General features: G+C 40.7%; 1 protein-coding gene across 3 annotated transcripts in view; it reads left to right on the top strand.

Moving 5' to 3' along the window:
- tmem63ba (transmembrane protein 63Ba) overlaps positions 1-22,853 on the top strand; it is a 59,358-nt gene that overhangs the window by 17,736 nt on the left and 18,769 nt on the right. For 2 of the 3 annotated variants that reach the window (XM_088933611.1, XM_088933610.1), the window contains exons 2-11: positions 5,506-5,687; positions 6,018-6,097; positions 9,848-9,886; positions 12,277-12,367; positions 13,618-13,655; positions 14,332-14,474; positions 15,329-15,380; positions 15,847-15,955; positions 16,437-16,507; positions 16,751-16,831. In XM_088933611.1, coding sequence (XP_088789737.1) covers positions 5,529-5,687; positions 6,018-6,097; positions 9,848-9,886; positions 12,277-12,367; positions 13,618-13,655; positions 14,332-14,474; positions 15,329-15,380; positions 15,847-15,955; positions 16,437-16,507; positions 16,751-16,831 — 863 coding nt within the window. In that variant the 5' untranslated portion in view covers positions 5,506-5,528. The remainder of the gene's footprint in view (positions 1-5,505; positions 5,688-6,017; positions 6,098-9,847; positions 9,887-12,276; positions 12,368-13,617; positions 13,656-14,331; positions 14,475-15,328; positions 15,381-15,846; positions 15,956-16,436; positions 16,508-16,750; positions 16,832-22,853) is intronic. The other variant, XM_088933612.1, reaches the window with a different exon arrangement.

Here is a 22,853-nt window from a genome sequence, read left to right as displayed (position 1 = left end):
CAGGCCATGATGGACGAGATCAGGTGAACAGTGGGAATCCCTGTTACACCACAATGCTGGGTACTGAGGAATGACCAGCCCTGGAATATGATACTGGAATAATAAATTATTCATGTAGTAGTTCTTTTTACGCTTGATGATTGAGCTGTTGAGAGGCCAGCTGGGAGTCTGCAGCTTTGGAAGCTCTTTGTTTCCATTTACTTACAAAATATGATTAATTATATGTGAAATATTATGATCATTTGTTTTAAAATATGCAGCATCTGTTTTTTCTTTCTCAGTTTTCTACCCATATGCCTTCTCACTATTTTAGAGCTTTGTGAGGTGAGACATGCAGACAGAAGCTGCTCGTGTGAAGCTGGCTGGTTGTGTTTCAGGCAGGTCAGGGCTGTAGCAGACTACTGGGTCAGAGCAGGATCACCAGTGATGTAGCTCTGCCTGTCAGGCTCACCTGCTGTTCCTCAGGCAAGTGCCTTAGTCACTGAAAGCAAGCTGAAGACATGTCTCAGTATTCATATTGTCATTGCTGTTTAAGTTTACGTGATGGAAAACAAACAAATTATTTATATCTTCGTACCCACACACTACTTTAAAGCAATTCCTTTGCTTTCCTTTTCTTGAGTGTCTGTGGAACTTTATGTATAAAATAGATACAAATGAGATGGATCTCTTAGCAGTTTTTTCTAACAATACAGAAATATGCTAAATGTATTTTTAACAATACAAAGTTAAGTTTTAATCACATAAACTGAAGTTTCCTTTGTCTTAGTACCTCACAACATGATAGTTTTATACGTAGATATGAGGAGGAGCCTCTTGTCAGGTTTCAGGGAGGGGCTGACATTTCAGCGCTGAGGAAAGAGCCAGAGCTCCTCAGAGCTGTAGGCCAGGGAGTTCAAGAGCATTAGCACTGGGTTTGTTCAGAATAAACCTGCCTGGAGCAGTTCTCTGCTCTGGGTTTACCACAAGGTATATTAAGTCTGATAATTCGCTCCACAGTCTAACTTTAAGAACTGCGTGGGGGTCATACAGAAACCAGGAATTACAGCACCTTAATGCAGTGTGCAGTGTTCACAGCAGCACCTCTCTCCAGTATTGATTAATTCCAATAAACAGAACTGACACCCACACCTCTGTGTGGACTGATCGCCACATGCAGGTCAGACTTTGGAGGATGGTGTTGGCTTCATCTTACTGATACACAGGGCAGAGAAATGTAGGACTGTCAGGTTCGGGTTGTGCAGGTGTGCCAATTAGAGTAGATGGGATTTCAGCAGGGTGTTAAGTAGGGTTGTGCAAGTCAACAACTTGTTACCCTGGCTTCTTTCAATTGATCCTCAGATTAATTAGCTACTGGCAACCAAACTCGCTGAAGGGACTGAGTGCTCTCTTATTGTTGGCATCCCTAATTCGCTTTTTCAAAGTCTTTTTCCATCTCAGAATTAGCAATAATGATCTTATCATATAATCTCATCTGCTGTGGAATGTGGCTTTTTATGTACAGCATGAGATAAAATTAATTTGTGATTTAATTTTCACTCAGTCATAACATTCAGCTCACAGATGGGAAAACCTGTGGCATGGCCTATAATCACAATTGCTTGTACACCACTGTAAAATCAGATTTTGTGATCTTTGTGCATTTGAACACTCAGCCATATGCTGTGGGAGGATATAGCACAATTTGGAACAGCAGCGAGCTGTCAGATGATTAGCAGTAGACGTAGTGAACGGTTGTTCTCGGTGCTCTCCTACAACAGTATGGCTGTGCTCTTGTTTGTTGTTACTGTTTTCTTTTCTGTTTGCATTGTTTCCATGTGGATACGGAGCAGGTATTTCCTGCCTGTGTTGCAGTCGGGCTGTGTGAGTGAGGTCATCAGAGTTACCGAGTCAACTGTAGTTGCTCACAGATAGCCTGCAGCTATATCTGCCTCATGATTGCTTGCTGCTGTGAAAACAAATAAAAAGCACACATGAGCCCTCAGTGAGAGACAGGAAATTGAAGAAATGCGCAGTGAAAGATTTCTGAAGAGGTGAAATGCAGTTTTTTGCTGATTGGCACTTATAATGAGCTTTCGTTCTCGTCTTGTGCCAAGAGGCACCTCATTTGGATTCTGCAAAAATATTACAGTCGTGTTTATTCTGATGAATGTAAAGTCTCTAATTATATCTAATTATTGTTGTCACATTCCAGGCTGTTCACTATGCCAGGAACTTTCTCCAAGGTAATTGTGGAATAATAATAGGAAGAAGAAGAATCTTATTAAAGGTTATCTTGTGAAGTCAGCAATGCTTTTGCCAATGCCAAGAATGGTTTCTAGAAATTTAAAAATGACCTTTTTCCTAAAAGTAGGTCTTCCTGCACTCCGAAAGAGCATATGCACCTGACCTGCGGTTCTGGTTCCTCTGAAAAGCCTCCCTTCCTCTTCTGACTTTCTGTGTTCTTGTTTTGCTGCAGCAGCTTGAGAGCAGATGGGTATTAGAGGAGGGACCGATCAGGTCGTTGAGGCAGAGTGCAATGAAAGAGCCAAGATGAGAAATAGAGGCAGAGGGCACAGCGAAAGACAAGTTGTGCTCAACATAGCTGGCAGAACCCCCCCACCAAGCACACAGATTTAAAAACAAATTGAGGAATACAGCGACAGCATCTGTTTTATTTTTAATTTTAGAAATGCCAGTTATTTTTGTTGGAATAGCCAGTTGTGCTTTTTCATGTCTCAGCTCATAATAATTGCTTATTATGTGTAAGCAATTATTAACAGCTCATAATTGCTTACACTTATATAGCGTTCTTCTGAACACTCCACTCAAAGCGCCTTACAGGTAATGGGGACCCCCCTCCACCACCACCAATGTGCAGCCCCACCTGGATGATGCGACGGCAGCCATAGTGCGCCAGAACTCTCCCCACACACCAGCTATCAGTGGGGAGGAGAGCAGAGTAATGTAGCCAATTCATAGATGGGGATTATTAGGAGGCCAAGATTGGTAAAGGCCAATGGGAAATTTGGCCAGGACGCCGGGGTTACACCCCTACTCTTTTCGAGAAACACCCTGGGATTTTTAATGACCACAGAGAGTCAGGACCTCGGTTTTACGTCTCATATGAAGAACGGCGCCTATTTACAGTATAGTGTCCCCGTCACTATACTGGGGCATTAGGACCCACATGGACCGCAGGGTGAGCGCCCCCTGCTGGCCCCACTAACACCTCTTCCAGCAGCAACCTTAGTTTTTCCCAGGAGGTCTCCCATCCAGGTACTGACCAGGCTCACACCTGCTGAGCTTCAGTGGAGCTGCCAGCTGTGAGTTGCAGGGTGATATGGCTGTTGACGTATCACCCTGCTCATGCTGGGACCCAGGCACTGACCTGTGGTTGTACAGCACAGCCTGTGCCTGGTTGAGTCACCCAGGAGGCTCCCTAAAGTGTGGCGTTATGAAGTTTAAATTCTTATTGTTAACACTAAATTTTACAATGAGAGGACTTTGACTGTTGTTCCGTTGTTATTTTTTTGTACTTATTATACTCTTTTTTTCAGTGCAACATTGTTTTAATCTCAATAATTTTAATCTCACAGTTGACTGTATATTTGTATAGTCTGCAATACCAGAAAGAACTGTCAAACAAGCCCAAGGTGGCGATGTAAGTCACCTTAAATACTGCAGATTGACGACGCCCTGGCCGCTGTCTGAGTGCAGAGCCTGATTGGACCAGGAGCAGAGTGGACAGCAGAGGCTCAGCTCTGTCAATGCTGTGCAAAGGGCTGTGATAGGTGTGATGGGTCCAAGGAGACTCTTCTGTCAGAGCAGGAGGACTGCTTTCTTGTGCCCAATGATTATCCAGTGGACAGGAAGCACCTTCATTCATGATTAGTCTCTGTTTGTGAGTCCCTGTGTTGTGGTTTATGGGTTACAGATGGCTTGAATATCATGTGGTCTGTTGATCTTCCTTCATGGTGTTTGTTTGGAGATGTGACCTGGAGTGTGTCGATTCTTTATCTAGGCTACAGGGAGATAAGGTGTTCATCCTGTATTTAAAGACAGTACAGTGAGCCTTCAAGGCAGAGGATGTGTCCTGAGAGAGTTGAGATTCAGGAGAAGAGAGCAGGCAGCTGAGAAGCAGGTGACCAAGAGCAGAGAAACTGGGAAGACAAAGCTGTGATGTGAGCAGAAAGACACAGAAGCAGATTTCCTAGCAGAGCTGGCCTGCAGGGCCTGCAGCACTCTTTAGGACACATTCCCTGAGTCTTTGGAAGAGTAACCATGCTGTGGCAGAAAGCTCAGGTAAGAGGAGGGCAGTTTAAAGCCCATCTGTTTTATATAATGTTCAAGTAACTGGGGTGACAGTTTTATTTCACTTGTTTTCGGATGAAGTCACGCCCTGTCTATTTCTTCATAAAACATGCACGCACCCTTTTTTCTGATTGTAATTCCTTTTCTTGCTTTAAATCTTAAAAAATTGGAAACACTTCTGCATTTCTGTAGTAAAATGCCAGAGTGTATAAAAATGCAGTTGATTATCCAAATGGCTGGTGACCTATACATATCTTGAAGTAAAAAAAGCATTTGAGTATTTTTGGATCACAGCTGTGTATATACGATTATATATGGTCAGGTGTTGATCATACTGTCAAATCGGCTATAAAACTACCACCCTACAGGGCTGCGCAGGTGGGAGCCTGCAGGTTTGGCTGCAGGGCGTCGCAGGTGGGAGCCTGCACGGCTGCGCAGTAAAGTTTAGGATTGCTGCACAGTAAGATCCAGCCAGGTGCAGATACAAGAGAGACGTGTGTGTCGCTTGGCCAGGTCTACTTTTGGTTGTTTGTCTCCGGTTCAGTTTCTTAATCTGTGGGAGGTTATTAACTAGGCTTTTAAACATCTCTTATTTCTGTTCATCTCTCTGGGGCAGGACTAGCTCTTCAGAGGAAGGGGGAAGGCCATGGACGTTTGGCTATAACTTATGTGATCAAGGACGATAGACATAAAAAAACTCTTCCCGTTTTATTAAGTTCCCTTTGTTTAACGCTTTAACATCTGCTGTGGTTTGAACCTCCATTCAAAATACAAAGGAAAGCCCTGACCCTGTTATGCTGTCTTATTCCAGGACTCTGAGACATAACACATTTTTAAAGCTCCACCCACAGTGAAAGAAATTCACATGGAATAAACAGAATATTGGTTCTTCATCATTATAGTTAAAATATTTTAAATTTTGGCTGTGCTGTTACTAGTGGATTTCTCTGGTTTGCTCAGACTCTCCTCAGGTAGTCTTAGTACTGGTCACTATTCACGCTACACTTCGGACAGCTTATTTGACTGGGGGACTGTCTCTTTCCCCAGCCTGGACAGAGGCACTGCTTTGGGTTTGAGGGTGAAAGGAAGAGGCTGGGACGGGGTCGTGTTGAAGACTCCGATGCTATGGCTGGGATTGTGGGGCAGGTGAGCTCCTGCAGGTCCTCTGCTCTTCTCATGCTGTTCCTCTCACACTGTCTGGTTGTGCCCCAGGTGCGAAGGATGAGGAAGTGAGGATGCTCCCTGTGCTGATCGCGACGATGGGTGGGCTGGCAGAAGCCTCCAACACGTCCAGGGACTACTGCTACTCCGCCCGCATCCGCAGCACAGTGCTGCAGGGCCTGCCCTTCGGCGGGGTCCCCACTGTGCTCGCCCTCGATTTCATGTGTTTCCTGGTGAGTCGCGAGGCGCCCAAGCAAGCCGGAACAGGTCTGGAGATTAGTTGCGCAGTCAGATTGCTAGAAAATGACTCCCTCTTTGATTGTCCGGAGCACTTCGTGTAAACGTGATTTGTCAAGTACAGACGAGAACTAGCCAACGTGCCTCGATGACAAGGAGCTGGAAATTAGCCTAGTACAAAACCCTAAAGAGGCTTTCAGAAAATCGGTTGCAGAGATCTTCCCTCTGCATAAGTAGAGCCCAGAGCAGCTAATGAACTGTGGAAAGAAATAGGCTGTTTTCTCGAGCTTGGAACTGACAGCTCCATTTTCTGTTTTTACTTACAGGTTCTGCTGTTTGTGTTCTCCATTTTAAGAAAGGTGGCCTGGGATTATGGGCGCTTAGCCTTAGTGACGGATGCAGACAGGTAACTCTCGCAACACCTGGGTGTGTTGTTTTAATTCGATTTTGGGGTGGGTAAGCTATTGGTGATACCAAATAGTCAACTGCTGAGCTCATGTGAGCCCTCCTTCTTAACTGGTTAGCATGCATATTATAAGCAGTCCAAAGGTTTAAAAACCAAGAAGAGATGTTCATTCAGTTGTTCTTTTAGGTCATCTTGTATGTGATATTCAGAAGTGGCTGAAACAGAAACAGATGTTATTATCTTTTCTTGGTCTTAATATTTGGGAGTCATGAAGCTGAAGTTTCATCTGCAAATGGCACCCAGGAGCAATATTCATTTGTATGATTCACATCGTATATTTTTTCCCCAAGACACAAGCCTGGCCATGGCAGATTGCTTCTGACTTTTTAAATGTTCACACTGGGTAAAAATACATATTACATACAGGTTCATAATCTAACTTCTTTTTTTCCTTAAAATATTTAAAGATATTGAAGGTGAAGGGTACACATGCCTTCTACTGCGATTTCAGTAAGATCAAAGAATTGCCGTTATGTGACAAACAATAAAAATACTATACTGTTAAAGAATATCAGTTTTTCAGAACTGCTGTTAGAAGTTAGAAGTGATACAGTTTACATTGTACTGAGGGTGTGTAACCCTGATGCCGGTGTCTCTCTAAGAGACAAAGCTGTCCCTTAACACATACATGCACACTGTCAGCTAATGCAACTTTTAATACCACTGGTTTGAAACTTCTTAAACAGACTGTAAATAAATAAATGTCTTATGTCTGATTGACCCTTTTTTACACAAAGGGTTGTAGGAGGCTGAAACACATTACCCAGTCCTGGTTTCAGAGCTAACACTCTGGCTTCTTTCAAGCTGTGTGAGATCTATTGATTAGTTACTAGCAACCAAATTAGCAATGTGAGCCACACGGCCTCCCGATCACACCAACCAAATCTGTAAGCAGTGCAGAAATGAAGTCGTCCCGAGGAGGTTTGGAGCGCAGTGGCAGTTTGGTGCAGCTGTGTTACGTCATGCCTGCAGAAGCACAGTTGCACCTGGAGGCCTTCTGGTTAGCAAACGTACCCAGTCACGGCCAAGCTGTGATGCATGTGATGCACACTGTTTGCACACTCCCATCACGTCAGTTTATGCAGTGGGATATGAAAAACATACTTTGTCTGGTTTTCTGATTTGCGGCCTTGATTCCTAAAGAGATCTCTCTCAGAGCATTGCCAGACAGAAGCTGATAGTTCAGGTCTGGGGCTCAGATCCAGTGCAGTTCATATTTCTGCAGCCTAGAAGGTACCACGTGTGCAGTATAGTGTGAGCAATTGCTTCAGAAAGACTAGAGAATTGGCATTTGAGAAAGATCATTTCTTAGCCCTGCTGCTGTCCCAGTAAACAAGATGTGTCTTGATCTTGTGTGCGTTGAATCACTGTCCTAATGCCCAGTGCTGTCTGCAAACAGAGCAATTGTTAATCATTTTGCTGATGAGAACTGCAGCTACTGTCCACAGTGGCCTGTAGAAGGAGTGCACGCTTTCTTATCCCCATGGATATCCCCATGGATAACAGATGGCGGGGGGAAGGGAGCAGACAGAAGTCTTGGGACAAGTGTCCAGTCACGTCTGACACTGCAAGGGCTGGGCTGCTGCATAATGAGATATCCTGAAACTGTGCATCCTGCCCCCGGGGAGCTCTGCTCCTGAAGCATCCTGTCCTCACCTCGCCTGTCAGATTGGAGAGATGCTTTGCGCCCCAAGGAATTAACAGCCATTAACTGCAAACTTTTTCCTGTGAAGAATAGGGCCAATTTCTGCATATCCGAAAGACAAAAGATGCCAGTGAAGAGTTCTGATTATTTTTATTGTTTATTTTAAAGTATTTTTTAACTGAATGTCTTTTAATTTTGTGATTTGAATAGTATTCTACAATTGTCCATCACTGTGCGATGTAGTTATATACCTGTAAAACAATGCCAGTTTATTTTATGATAACCGCCTCCCTCTGCTAAATTAGAAATTGCTGTTGATAATGTGACAGGCCTCACTGACACATCCATTGTAAGAGCACTGAAGGAGGCAGAGTTCATGCACACGGTCAGGGCTACACAGTACACACATTTAATTTCATTATTACTTTTAAAGTCTCCTACTATCCAGTCTGCTGTAAACTTCCTGTAACCTGCCTCTTTTCAACCTAAACCACGCCCTGCTCATTTATAGGAGCATAAGAAAGGTTGCAAGTAAGAGGAGACAAATTGAGCCATCTAGCTCTTTTTGTTTTTACTACTAGCTAACTGATCAGAGGACCTTATGCAACCATTTCCTGAAAGAAGCCAGGTTTTGGCTTTAACAGCATGGCTGGGGATATTGTTCCACACTCCCACATCCCGTTGTGTAAAGAAGTGCCTATTGTTCTTTAAATTCACTTTTACTTCCCTGTAGTGTCCATTTGTGTCCTCTGGTTTGTGTTTCACTGTTGGTTTTGAAGAAGTCCAGCAGGTTGAGTTTGTCAGTGCCCTTATGGATTATGAATACTTGAATCAGGTTCCCTCAAAGTGTTTGTGTGTTAAGATTAAAGCAGTCCAGTTCTTGTAGCCTGTAAAATCTGCTTCAAAACAACTTTGCCTATAACAGCATCTTTTCTGTCCAGAAAACTAAAAGGTTGTGCTGGTGCAGAAGTGTGTAACAAATAGTGCTCCTTCTGTGTTGGCAGTGTGGGGAAAGATGGGCTGGAGATGACGGTACAGGCTTACTGACAGGTCTATCGCCCTTTTCATGGCAGTGGGGTGTGTTCCTCACGGAGCTGGGTTATTAGCTGTCCAGCAGAGAGAAACTGCAGGTGCACACTGGACGCAGAGGAGTGATTCATGATGTATATTTATCTTATTGCTATGAGTTTGTGATTACTGTTTTCATTTTAGTTGATCATTATAATTTTAATTAACTTATAGCCAATGCATTAGTGCTTTAAATGTCATATAAGGGAGGATTACTTATGTCTTCTACCTATACATACTATATTACTAGTACTGTATTATATAATCTTTATACTACATTATTCTTAGTATAAATAATTTAAAATATAATGAAAATCATTGTCAGTATCACCGCTCAGTTAACATATTGATCAAAAGTATTATTTTCAATCAAGTTTCCAAGGTGCAAAACTGGAAACTGGAAACCCTTAGAAGACAAGCTCCAAGGAGAAAATGTTCTTCCTACCTATATTTTTCCCGATGTTGAAGAGCACACCTGGCACTTTAAAGGTTAAAAGGTAGTGTGCTGTGTTTTCAGTTAGGGGGAGTGTTACTCTGTTGTACCCTTGGACACCTGCCAGAAGAAGAGTTTTATGAAAACGTACAGGGCTGTCTTCAGTGGTTTATATATATGGACTAGAAGAACAGTCCATGATGACACACGGAGTAGTCTTGCCAAGTCAGTCACAGACAGATGTCCCTGCCCTTCCCTCTGTCCGGGAAACATAGTGCAAGGTGAACGGTGGACGGAAGCAGATTTAATCCTTTTGCATCAGTGCTGAGGTACTGTGGAGAAATAAAATATCGATCTTTAATTTCCATTTGCTGCTTCGGTCTTGGTCCTATAAAATGCGTCTGTGCTGTGTAATGGTTCTTGCTGGTCACCTCACTTTGCCTGGGAATAGGTTGAGCTTATGTATTGTCAGTGTTTATTGTCATGTTGCTGATTGTTATACTTTTTAAAAACTTTTTTTTCCCTGTTTTGTTTTGCCCTGAAGACAGAGGAAAAGGTTCAGCGGCCTGGAGGAACAGGAATAGTATGTTTTCTTTTCATGTTTTAACATTTACACCTTTCACTTCTCTCCTGGACTGATTCTATTTCTTTCTCTTTTTTTCCCCAGCTTTCTTGTGAAATAGGTTTCCATCTTTTAAACTTGACGGGTGTGGGTCAGGAGGGAGTCATGTTTGTCTTTTATTTCTGCTTCACCTCAGTCTCTTTACTTCAGATCTCAGGAGCTTGTTTGTGCCGTTGCTGAAATATTGCCTGAAACATTTCTGAATGGATGGCAGGTTGTTTTCATCGTTCAAGTTAGTTTTCCAGCATTGTTTGATTACACTGGGTGCCTTTTCAACATGATGGGGAACTCTGGGCTGTCCAGCACTCCACAGGTTCAGTGAAACCAGCCCAGCAGTTTTAAAAGTGTGTACTGCTGACGACTGGTTTCTACTGCACAGTTCTGATTGTCTTATTCTTATTGGCTGAGGATCCAAAGCTTTGTTCACAAATGTACATCTCTGTTTTTTAATTTTGGCATAGCCAATTGTTTTTCTGGCCTGCATCCTCAGAAATATACATTTTGGAACCATCTACCTCTTTTCACACAGTGACGCGCCCCAGCACAGCTCCCGCAATAGAGAGAGCACCTGGAGGAGGACTGATGTAGCTTTCACTGCTAACAGTGCAGACTCTGCAGTTCCTGCCAAACTGAATACCCAAGAGCCAGTTGTCCACCACCACTAATAATCCTACTACTGATCTAATACCTGCACCCAGAGAAGTGCACACCCTTTGTAATGCATACCTCATGAGCAAGTAGCATGTGCCCTTAAATGTTTGGAGGCAATATTCCTATTGCTGTTATGAGCTCATTCCAGACCTGTTTCTGTTGTTGTATCATTTCTAAAGCAGAATACTGGATCATACCTCCGGCTAACCTTCAGTCTCTGAAACCTTCTCTTTCCCACCTAAGGATTAATAGCTGATTTCAGTCTTTGTCTAGTGCTTTTACTTTCTGTACAGTAGGACGTGGTTAAAAAAACTGGTGCCTGAGCAGGAAACCAAGCAAGGGCTGTGCGCTGCAGTTAAATTGAGCTTTCAGATTCCCTGTAGTGGCTTCAAAATATTTAAACTGCGTCTTAGTTAGAATCACTACGAAAAAAGAATTGGAATCCTTTGCACTTTAATTGTAGAGTGCACAGAACTGATAATAATGATAAATTTCATGATTTAATGCAAAACATGTTCACGAAAATTTGAAATGTTGTGTAAGCTGCCTTTTAGCTCAACTTGCACTGTGTTTATTAAACAGTCCTGCTGTAGTGTTTGGTGTGATCTGTGATCACCTCTAGGGTGCAGATTGTACCTTGAAAGCATGTCGAAAGACTAATACTGTCTTCTACATATGTCTCTGCCTTTTCTCAAACAGTATGGAGCAAAGAACTGGTTTCTGCCGAATGTACTTGACAGGAGGTTGTGGAAAAAGCTGAATAGCTTTCTCCTCTCAGATTCAAATAACTTTAACACCTCACACCTACGACTAGAATCTTTGCTGCGGCTTTTCTATTGTTAAAACTGAAATTGTTAAACATTGCGTGAAATGTGTCCGAGAAGCCATGGGAAATGCAGTTTATTAAGGATCTTAACAGACTTTCAACTGCACATCGTCCTTTAAAGTGAAGCATTAGCATTGTGGCCACGAACAACACTAAGGGTGTCCTGAAGCGGCACCCATTTGTACTTCAATCAGACGAAACACATCAGGACCAATCCAGACACGGGTTCAAATGCCTGTGCAGTATTAGTCTGACACTCAGTATTATTTAGATACTTGAGGTTTGAAGACTTTTTAAACAGTTGTCAAGGTGAGAAACATGTAGTTTGAATCCACACCAGCTACTATCGATTTAGTTCAGTTCAACTTGTTTGGGAGTCTCTCAGCCTTTGCTGGCGACATTCTTGAGGAGCCTGAGGAGATCTGGAACAGATGAGTTTGACTGATTTGAATGGATGATAGCTGTTGGGTGTGTTTAGCAGGTGACACCCTGGTGAATTGGATGACCTAATCTTCAGATATGTGAATAGTGTTTGCAGATACGTTTGAACACATATCTGCTTCCAGTGCAGAGCAGTTAACCCAGTTTCAGGAAATTGCAGAACAGCAAAGCGCTTTATATTATTTTTACTTCTTTCTTCAAATTAAAACATCTGTGTAAATTTACGCAAAATGATTTGGATCATTTAGGAGCCTACAGATTCTGAAATCTGGAACCTGATCAAAGTGTTCTGGGCCACAGTTCTAACCCAGGCCTTCCTGACTGTTTCAGTGCCTTGTGAAGACATTCTCAGTAAAAGACCTACATTGAGACCCCATGGGTCAGTTTGCATAGAAGCTGACTTATGTGTATTTTCACATTTTTCTGAATGCAGTGTTGCCTCAGCTCTCCACTCAGAAACCCAGGATCGATATGAACGACTGACATCTGTCTCCAGTTCAGTGGACTTTGATCAGAGAGACAATGTAAGTCTGCTGGGTTCTCGTACCCATGACTTCTGGCAGCTGCTTCACAGACTGCTTCTCTTCCCTTGCTGTCCTGCCTGGGATCTGCGAGATCTGTCCTCCACACCGGTCCGTTCATGCAGACCTCATCGCTGGGAGAACCCGCCTCCCTCACAGTTCACCGCCCTGGAGGAGGATTGAGGGAACACTTCAGGATTGATTGTTAGTGGAAGACTAGTAATATGTAACTTGTACAGCTTCACCAGACTGGGAGGGAAGTGCGGTATTCAGTCACATTGTCTTGTTCTGCTGGCTCAGCAGTTTGACACAGAGGTCCTGCTTCCTAAGGGCTCTGCCTCTGCGAGCTGCAGTACACTGCTCTGCGGTGCAGACGCGCACTCCTCCTGACTGTTTGTCATGCTGTGGGAGTCAACAGCAGGTTCATTGTCACACTCAGCACTTTCAGCAGCTTCAGAAATTATGCCATTTAGAGCTGTGAGATGTAGCTACAAGATTTTCTTTTTGTCCGAACAGCAGCTCGACGTTTTTAATAAAAGGCGCTCTGAGAGCCATGTAATGAAACTGGTACAATATAATTATATACATTTTATGGAAATAAAAACTTATAATAGGAATATTATAAGTTTACAGTGTACAGCACCAGTGTAGGGTTAAAATTGAATTTGAGTTATGCTAAACTGGAAAAATTCCTAAAAGTTTTTTTAAGCATTCTGTGGTCTAGATGTTACCCCAGAAGGCACTGCAGAGGAAGAGCTGTCTTCCTCTTCCTCCAGCTGCATGCTAGTCCTCTCCAGAGGGCAGGAACTGCCACGGTCTGAGGGAGAGAGGAAAGCAGACGTTTGCCCGCATCTGCTGTCTTGCAGGCTCTGAGGAGGAAACCATGGGCTTTAGTCTGTGTCCTTCATTGACGGCACACAAGTGTTCAGGCAGCACAGAAAGCAAGACAGTGATGATCTTCCAGTCATATGGAGCTGTTGCGACTCCTGAAGCCTTCTCTCAGTATCAGTAGTGTTTTACACCGGATAAATGTCAACAAAGCTCTGTCCAGGAATATAAACAGTTTTTGAGTTTGTTAAATCTGAGTAAAGATCTGCAGTCCTTAGGCCAAGTGTATTATAACCATGTTTCTATCACATTACACCCATATAAGTGGTTGTAGGCTTCTGGGATTGTTGTATGTAATTTATTTAAAACTCTGCCCAGGTTGTTCAATCCCAGAAGATGACTAAAAACATTTCTCTTTGCTTTAGGGTTTCTGTTCTTGGTTGACCGCAATCTTCAGAATAAAGTAAGTTTACCTGTCTCTAAGGTAAGTTACAGTGGAAAAAATATATTGAGCCCCGTCTTTCAGTGTAATCTCAACAAATATAGAAAAGATAAATTTATATATTGTTGAACTGCTGCACAACACGCATATGTTGAGACTGCTTAGTGGCCGTAAAGAGAATTTCAAAAGTCATTTGCTCCCTGATATTAACTTCTTAATGCAGTACAAACATGGTTTCTTTATATTGAAATGGGAAAACCTGGAATAAAAATAAATCCCATAGGCTCATCAGTAAAACGTACCATCATGCCAGCATCCTTTATTGGGTGGAGCAAGACAGTCCTTTCCTTGGTGCAGAATGATCATGTCTGGAAGAATTAGCTTAATTTAATTTTGCAAGCTTAATTTGGAATTTGTCAGTTAGGAATATTTCTGTGGAAATTTATCTGTATTTGGTTTAGGTCCAGTATATTTTAGCTTTTTTGTGTCCTGGACTTCTGGACAGACTCATAAGCCTACAGTGGTTAAGCTAATTCTGCCTCTACATGTAGAGCTGAAGTGCAGCTTCACTAGCCCAGGGGCCAGGCAGTGCTTATTGCCAGGGATGGGGCCAAGTAAAGGGGAAAGAGCTGAGTCACTGCTTGTCTGAGGCAGTGCCAGGCGGAGTGCAAAGTGCTGACTCACTACTCTCCTTCAGGGATGAGGAGATCCGGGAGAAGTGCGGAGGGGATGCTGTGCACTACCTTTCCTTCCAGCGGCACATCATCGGCCTGCTGGTGGTTGTCGGGGTCCTCTCTGTGGGGATCGTCCTGCCTGTGAATTTCTCAGGAGATCTGCTGGGTGGGTCTTCTTCACCTTGTGTCTGGTTTCTTGAAATGTGGGGTATCTTACAGTTATATGATAGAAATGTGGACCAATGTTAAGGGTTCTGGACTTGCAGCTAAGACTTCCAAGAAAAGTCTTGGAAGGTTGTGGGTTCAGATCCCACACAAGACACTTCTGTTGTACCCTTGAGCGAGACGCTTCACCAGAACAATTCCTGTAAACCACCCAGCTCTGGAAATAGGTGAAAATGTAAGTCATGTTGTATAAAACATGTCAGCCATTAATACTAATTTTAATCTAAAAATTTAATATTTTTTTATACTTTTTTAATGTATAATGTGAGCTTCACTGAGTGGTGGACCAGCTAATGTGATTGAAGGTGATTTCAGTGCTTAGTCAGTCTTGGGACCCTTGAAACTTCATCAGTTAGACTAGTCAGCCACAGTGTTTTCTGATCCATCAGCTCAGCACTAAATTCCTTAATGCAGTGTCACTGAAATAATTGAAAGTTTTCTTAATTAAGGGGAGACTATGGGTACCTTATGACAGTGCAATGATAATACCAGTAATTTCAGTGAGTCCTGAAAGACCCTGATTCAGCTATTGTCTTGAATGACAGAGCATGCACTGCAGGACAAGGTGCCTGTAATGCAGACCATACTGAGACCATATTGAGCCTTATTTTCTCAAGTCCGTGAAGCACTTTAAAACACTTTGAAACAAGCACTTTAAAAAACCTCCACAATAAAACACTTCTTCTGAAAGGCCCAGTGCACTGCAGAGATTACGGATGTTCAAATTAATTTGCACTACACCAAACATAATAGGTGATCAATTGATTGAATCTTTAAACTTTCTTTTTTGAACAGAAAATAATGCCTACAGCTTTGGACGAACCACTATCGCTAACTTAAATTCCGGGTAAGTATATCACACTGAATTCCAAATATGGCCTAATATAATTGATTTTCACATTTTCCTTTTTAACCTTTGGTAGTAATAAGTGATGTACAGTAAAATGTCCAAATTCTTTGACACCACTTGATGGGAAATCTGAATACAACATGCATCTGTAATTTATTTTTTTTGCTTAATTGAAAATGTAAGATGTGTTGATGAGAAATTTGTGACAAACATTGTTGCTCAAGCTCCACTTGATAGGATTTACTACTCAATTCCCTGTGATACCACAGCTCCAGCTGTGTATGTAGAACAGCACCGTGGTCAAAAAGTTGGAAGACACTTGAGAGTGAAGTTACCATAACTTGTCTCATGTGATGCTGTGATGTCGGTTTCATATCCTCTATCTTGGTCTGTCAATGGGTTATTGCCTATAACTTTAAAATCTTAGGAACTAAAATTGCATTGTCCTTTTTTCCTTGAACAGGAATAACTTACTCTGGTTGCACACTTCATTTGCTTTCCTTTACCTGCTACTGACAGTGTACAGCATGAGGCGCCACACCTCCAAAATGCACTACAAAGAAGACGACCTGGTGAGCCGCACCAGTGCCAAAGCGCTGGTTCCTGGTTGTCTCCCAGCTGGCTGTCTGTGCTCGTGATTTATCTGCTGAGCACAGCAGTCCGTCCCGCAGTTTTTTCTTTAAGTGTTACTTCTGTTGTCTCCGTATGAGCCATACAGTGGTTGATCTTGCATTTCACTCTTAAGATATTGGAAACAGAGCTTGTTTAGCAGTTGATTGGTTTCTTTGCATAAAAATTCAAGTTTTTTTTTTTGCTCTGTGCTGGGAAAACTCAGGTCAAATGTTTCTGTTTTGGGAATTACAAGAGAACTAGTTCAATTATAATGCAACATTTCATTTTTTTATTTTCTGTTTGCCTTTTAAAGACTTTTCATATAAGAGGATACGTTATAAGAATCCAAGGCTAGCAGCACCTGAAGTTGGATTCACTGCTTTGTAAAATGTGTAAGATTCTTTTCATCTACTAATTTTCTTTTTGTTTTTTGTCCTGTAGGTGAAGCGCACTTTATTTATTACTGGGATTTCAAAATATGCTGAAGAAAATCAAATTAAGATGCATTTTGAGTAAGTCGTTTTCCTTAATGTTAGAAACGGGTAAGAAAGACTGTTAGCATGGGACAGATCTCTGAATGTCAATTGTCAATTGCCTCATATGTCAATTGAAGATCGATATTTAAATATATAAATATCCCTAGAAATTAACGCTAAATTATAATGAGCTGCAATTAATGTTTTCAAAATAAGTAATGGATCCTCTTTAAAGTGGTTCAGCATTGTGATCCGCCTCTGTATGATTGTCTTGAACAGACATGCCTATGATAACTGCAAAGTCCTGGAAGCGCGGCTGTGCTACAACGTGGCCAAGCTGATGTCCCTTGACGCTGAGAGGTAAAATGTGTCCGAAACGTTCTGCATCTTTCAGACGAATGTGCTTTTATCCACAGCTCTCAATCTGGCCTCATCGCATTATGTTCCAGCTGTTTCCTAAGGGCAGGTTGCACCAGCGATCCTTAACTGCGTGAACTGCAGCTGGGCCTCCATTATGGGGCATTATACAGGATCTCCTGTCCAGTTTCATTGTCGCTGGTTCCACCGCATGCCACTCAGTGGTTTTCAGCCATCAAGTGAGGGAGGATAAACGAAAAGTCTGAATGAGCGCTGCCAGACTGATTTTCTGAAACAGGACAGTGATTATAATTGCTCCTGGTGTATATGCAGAATTGGCAATACAGATGCAGCCATTTTAAATGAGCGAGGTACGCTGCGGTACAACGCGGTGGGCGTGTCGCATCACAATCGTCATAACACGTCATATCGCGTCATACCGTATAATACTGCAGTTATGATCACAGTATCCGGAATCACCGCCAGGTGGAGCTAATAAAGCTTAACCTTTCATGTAGAGCATTTGAGCTGTCGCCAGAAAACACCCGGTTTCGAATCCTGATCGCTGTTGAGGGACAATCTTTATCCAATTAAGAATTTAAGTTGTATACTCTTTAGACTTTTAATTTTAAACTGTGTATTACAGCATGTTAATCATTAAATATTAAAAAGTTGGTATATTTTATAAAAGCAAGATTGCTCAGTTGGAAAACACTACACAAACTACCACCTTTATCATAAATATTTTAATTATGCAGAAATTTTATGCATCAAAGTCTTTACCGAAGATATTAATAATAGTATTAATAATGAATGACCTTGGACAGGCTGTAAGCTCAAAGTATTACCGTGGTCTCCTTTCTTTGTAACTGTCTTTGTAAACGAAAATACATTATTTTTTCATTGACAAAAAGTAACACCACAGCATTTCGTTGATCTGATCACTTATTCGTTTCCAATCATACAAAGTAAGTTTTGAGAATCTCCGATTCACCATGCCTTTCACATGCTCATAAACGATGTCAAATTAGGAACATAAACATATTATGTAAACTGTATATGGCTGGTATTGGCAGTTTAAAGAAAAAATACCAGTGTGCCACTTTCTCCATAAACATTTTAAGCATCAAAGTCTTGCTTGTGGTTATTTTGGAAACGTTTTTACGTGCTCCTTCTGACCATATTAAGTTTATATTCTTTGTGAAAAGTGATAATGTTTTAACCTTTTCTGCGAATAAGCTTGTTATCGGAGTAAACAAAAGCATACTTTTAGAATTTGATTAATAGGGAATATAATATGGAATCGCGTATCTAAAGAAATTAAGAACGATATAATTATATTCATGTACTGTAGCTGCAGCTCAAACAGTAGTATAAGACTTTCTGTGGATATGTGTACGTCTGTTTCCACGTGACTGCGTCTGTGGCGTGATGGCTTAAGCATGTGCATTATAAGCCTGAGGTCCATGGGTCAAGCCCTGCTGTCGCCATGAGTTTTCTTTTAACAAATAAACATTTCTTTGAAAAACTAAAATAGCAAATATTATGGACACTATATTGACATTTTTTATATTTCTAAATGTCACAACATGTTTGAAGCTAAGTCATTTAATAATAACAATGAATGATTTCAAACTGCTACTGATATTACTGATATTACTGACAATAAATCTTATCAACACTATATTCTCATTACAAACATGTATGTAATGTCGACCATACACCGTATGTGTTACTGAAGATAAAAGTTTGTCACTAATGTAACCACTAAATAAAGACATAAATATAGAAATCCCTACATTACAAACTGCATATGGCTGATATTGGTAGTTTAAAGAATAAATACACACCAGTATTCCACTTTCTCCCTAAACATTTTAAGCATCAAAGCCAGAACGCTCACCACACATCAGCTATCAGTGAGGAGGAGAGCAGAGTAATGTAGCCAGTTCATAGATGGGGATTATTAGGAGGCTATGATTGATAAAGGCCAATGGGAAATTTGGCCAGGACACCGGGGTTACAGCCCTACTCTTTTCGAGAAGCATCCTGGGATTTTTAATGACTACAGAGAGTCAGGACCTCGGTTTTACGTCTTATCCGAAGGACAGTGCCTATTTACGGTATTGTGTCCCCGTCACTATACTGGGGCATTAGGACCCAAACAGACCACAGGGTGACAACATCTAGCACCTGGTGCAGTTTATACAAAAAAAAAATATTTTTTAAATTAATTGAATCCCAGGTGTGAGTTCATAAAGCTTGAATTACGTACTATGCCTACGTCTGCGAAACACCTGATAATCTACTGTAAAGCTTTCTGTGCTTTGTGTATATTCTAATCAGAGTGGGGGCAGGGTGTGTGGGGAAAGGTTTAGGCTGCAATTGAATTGGGGATCTGTATTCTTCACACCTGAAACATTGTTTTCTCTGAAAGTGTTTTCTTCCCTGTTTAGCTGATCTTTTGCTGCCTACGCATGCTTACACAGCTCCCTGAGTGAATTATCATACTTGACAGAAAGCTTTAGAGAACTTAACATTTTTATTATCAACAAATTGTAAATATGACATTTACATTGGCATCAATAATTTTTCACTTAAGTGTATGGATGAGTGTCAGCTGTCAATGAGAGCAGACACCCCCCCCCCCCCCCCCTTAGGCTGGGCAAACGATTTTTTTATTTTTAAAAAAGAAATAAAAAATGAGATATAATGATGTGTTCCTGCTTAACTTAGACATTGCATGACTTTTAAAGTTATAAAAACAGGTTTCGATAGTTAATAGCCACTTTTTATGCGGGAAAAATTGGTGATTTTTCTTCCTCGTCATCAGATCTTTCTTGGAAAAATGTCTTTTATGTGTTGCAAAAAACTGACTGACTTTAACAAAATATATTTACAAATCCTTTTGCCTGGCAATCTACCTGAATGCCCAACTATCTGAGAAGCCCTCCGTGAAACCATGTTGGCTAACAGAATTGCTGTTTTTTATGCGTGCTCATTTTCTGATTCCTCACTCTCTGCCAAATCTATTTCATGTTTGCATGTTCTTTTGTAACACACACCTTTCTGTGATTTTTTTGTATATCTAAGCAAGTGTTCCTGCATCCCTCTACTGCACTATATCTAGTCATGGCTTTTTTCTGTTTGCTTATTTCAAAGTAACACCTGCTCCATTTCTAAAACTTTTTGCTCATGTGCATTTTTGTATTTTTTACACCTCTAGCACTTTAACATCCTTAATTTTCTTTTGTCTTAATTTGTAGTCTTGAATTTTAGTCTAATTTTACCTTTAAAAGCTTAAGTTTTCACTATCTTTTGTTTCTTGTCCTACAACTGTTATTATTGATCAACAAATTATTATACTTGACATGACTTCTTTCATTCACCCTTTCCTGAACAGTTAACAGTATAAACATGTGATATTGTGATATTTTGTGCTCTCGTTGAATGATAAGTGTCGCATAGTTTAAATCATTTTCATTCTTAGAAATTATGAAACGCTCGGTTAAAAGCAAGGGAGATTATCTGTTACAGTGGACATAAAAACGAGAGTTTGCTGCGGCGTTTTTGGAAACCCAATTTTAAGGACAAAGCGCTGGAGTGATATCCTGTCAGGCACCGAGACCAGCACCAGTGGGAGCGTTCCCGCAGCGAAAAAGAAAATGCCTGACGAACTAGGGGTTGGACAGTTTTTCAATGCTTGGATGGTCAATGGAAATGTTCAAATAAATGTGCTAAAGAACTAAACAAAAAAACAAGTCATTTTTTCCTTTATCGTATAGGCTAGCTAATGTCCTCTCTTTGCTAGCTAATGTTACTTACTTTCTTGGGCGTGATTTTTTAGGCAAAAAACAGGCTGTTAACAGAATGTTTTGTGTTCTTCCTAAGATTGTTGAGCGCAGTGTCAAAATGTTTCCATATGAACGGTTTTCATATGAAAGGCAGTGACGTCACCGTCCTGAGGTGTGTGTGGCCACAGAGACACCAGCTAGCCTCAGGACAGCAGGCAAGCCGGTTTAGCCTTTGTCACTAATGAAACCACTAGCTAAAGACATAAATATAGAAATCCCTACATTACAATCTCCAAGCTTTTCATTTTGTCTATTGCTACAATATCGAAAGCAGTGTAGTTACAAGGAACATATCAAAATGTTTCCAAAAGAACAACAATTGAATGAGTTTTGATAATAAAAGAGAAATAATAGAGTCCCCATTACTCCCATTTAAATTTAAATCACAAACGCGTGTTTAATTAAATGCCTTTATTGATTCACAATCTGACAATGCAACGTAAATCATTATCTTTGTCTTCTAACTCCCTTAATTAACTTTAAGCATAGGTTTCTCACCCTTTATTTTTCATACCATCGTTAAAGCAGGAGCGTATTTTACTTCCTCATGGGATCACACATGGAAAGATTTGATTGTAATTGTTTTGATTTTTTAAATAATTTTAGAAAAGTGTAATCTATACTAAAAAGTTGTATTTATTTAATATCACTTGATAGTTATATTAATAGAGATAAGAATACAAGTTGATACTGTTTAGACTTTTAATCATTTTAAACTGTATTAAAGCATCTTGCACATTAAACATGAAAAAAACTGGATATTTTATAAACGCAAGATTGCTCAGTTGGACAGTATAAACAGTATAAAGCAAGTATGTTTTATATAGCTGTGTCAGTCTTCTGTGTAAAAAAATCATGGACATCATGATCTGAACATCATTGGGTGCTGTTTTTAAAAAGCTGTTGAGTAAAGAATATGAATTGTCCTGCTGAATGAAAACAGGAAATAAAGAAAGGGTTTCAGAAATCAAACGGAGCTTTATTCCTGTGCTTACAGTCTGGGTAATTGGAGACTACGCTGTACTGCTTCTTATGGTTCTTATCGTATGAAGCAGTATTGAGCAGTATTTCTCGTGTTGTGAACGTGTGTACACAGCGGTCCCCCAGTGCTCCAGTTAGTGCGTAATTACCCATCGATGAAAAACCTGAGGTTTACAAAAAGAGAATTATCTCACTGATAGTTTTATGTAGAGGCTGTGAAAATTTTCACAAGTCGAGGTCTTTAAAATGCGTTTTGTGATATTAAGAAATACCAACAAATTCAATATAGTGTCGATAATATTTATTGTCAGTAATAATATCAGTAGCAGTTTGAAATTATTCGTTGTTTTTAATAAATGACTTAGCTTCGAACATGTTGTGATATTTAGAAGTATAAAAAATGTCAATATATTGTCCATAATATTTGCTATTTTAGTTTTTCAAAGAAATGTTTGTTAAAAGAAAACTCATGGCGACAGCAGCGCTTGACCTCACAGACCTCAGGCTTATAATGCACATGCTTAAGCCATCACGCCACAGACGCAGTCATGTGGAAACAGACGTACACATATCCATAGAAAGTCTTATACTACTGTTTGAGCTACAGTATATGATTATAATTATACCATTATTAATTTGTTTAGATGCGCGATTCCATATTATATTCCGTATTAATCAGATTCTAAAAGTATGCTTTTGTTAACTCTGATAACAAGCTTATTCGCAGAAAAGGTTAAAACATTATCACTTTTCACAAAGTATATAAACTTAATATGTTCAGAAGGAGCACGTAAAAACGTTTCCGAAATAAAAACATGTAAGACTTTGATGCTTAAAATGTTTAGGGAGAAAGTGGAATACTGGTGTGTAGTTTTTCTTTAAACTGCCTTTAAAACGTGCACAGTAAAGAGATTAAATGATTAAATCTTTTCATTAATGACCAATGCACCACGAGTGCCCCTGTCGGTCATTTTGGCCAGCCAATCACGTACCGCGGTACTCCGGAGTGGCTTGTGGGTAGTTGCATGCGGTATGGGTTTGTACCGTGCAGTTTGAATGGCTGCATCTGTATGTTGTTCTGAAAACATGAAAATGAAAAGAAATACTCTATGTGATTTTGTCTGCTGAAATTACTATTTAACACTATTCATTCCATATCCTGGGAAGGGGTCTTGTGAAGGAAACAGAAA

Source organism: Atractosteus spatula, chromosome 15, assembly GCF_055471065.1.
Source record: "Atractosteus spatula isolate fAtrSpa1 chromosome 15, fAtrSpa1.hap1, whole genome shotgun sequence".
Classification (NCBI taxonomy): domain Eukaryota; kingdom Metazoa; phylum Chordata; class Actinopteri; order Semionotiformes; family Lepisosteidae; genus Atractosteus; species Atractosteus spatula.
This window is presented reverse-complemented; position numbering and strand designations above follow the sequence as displayed.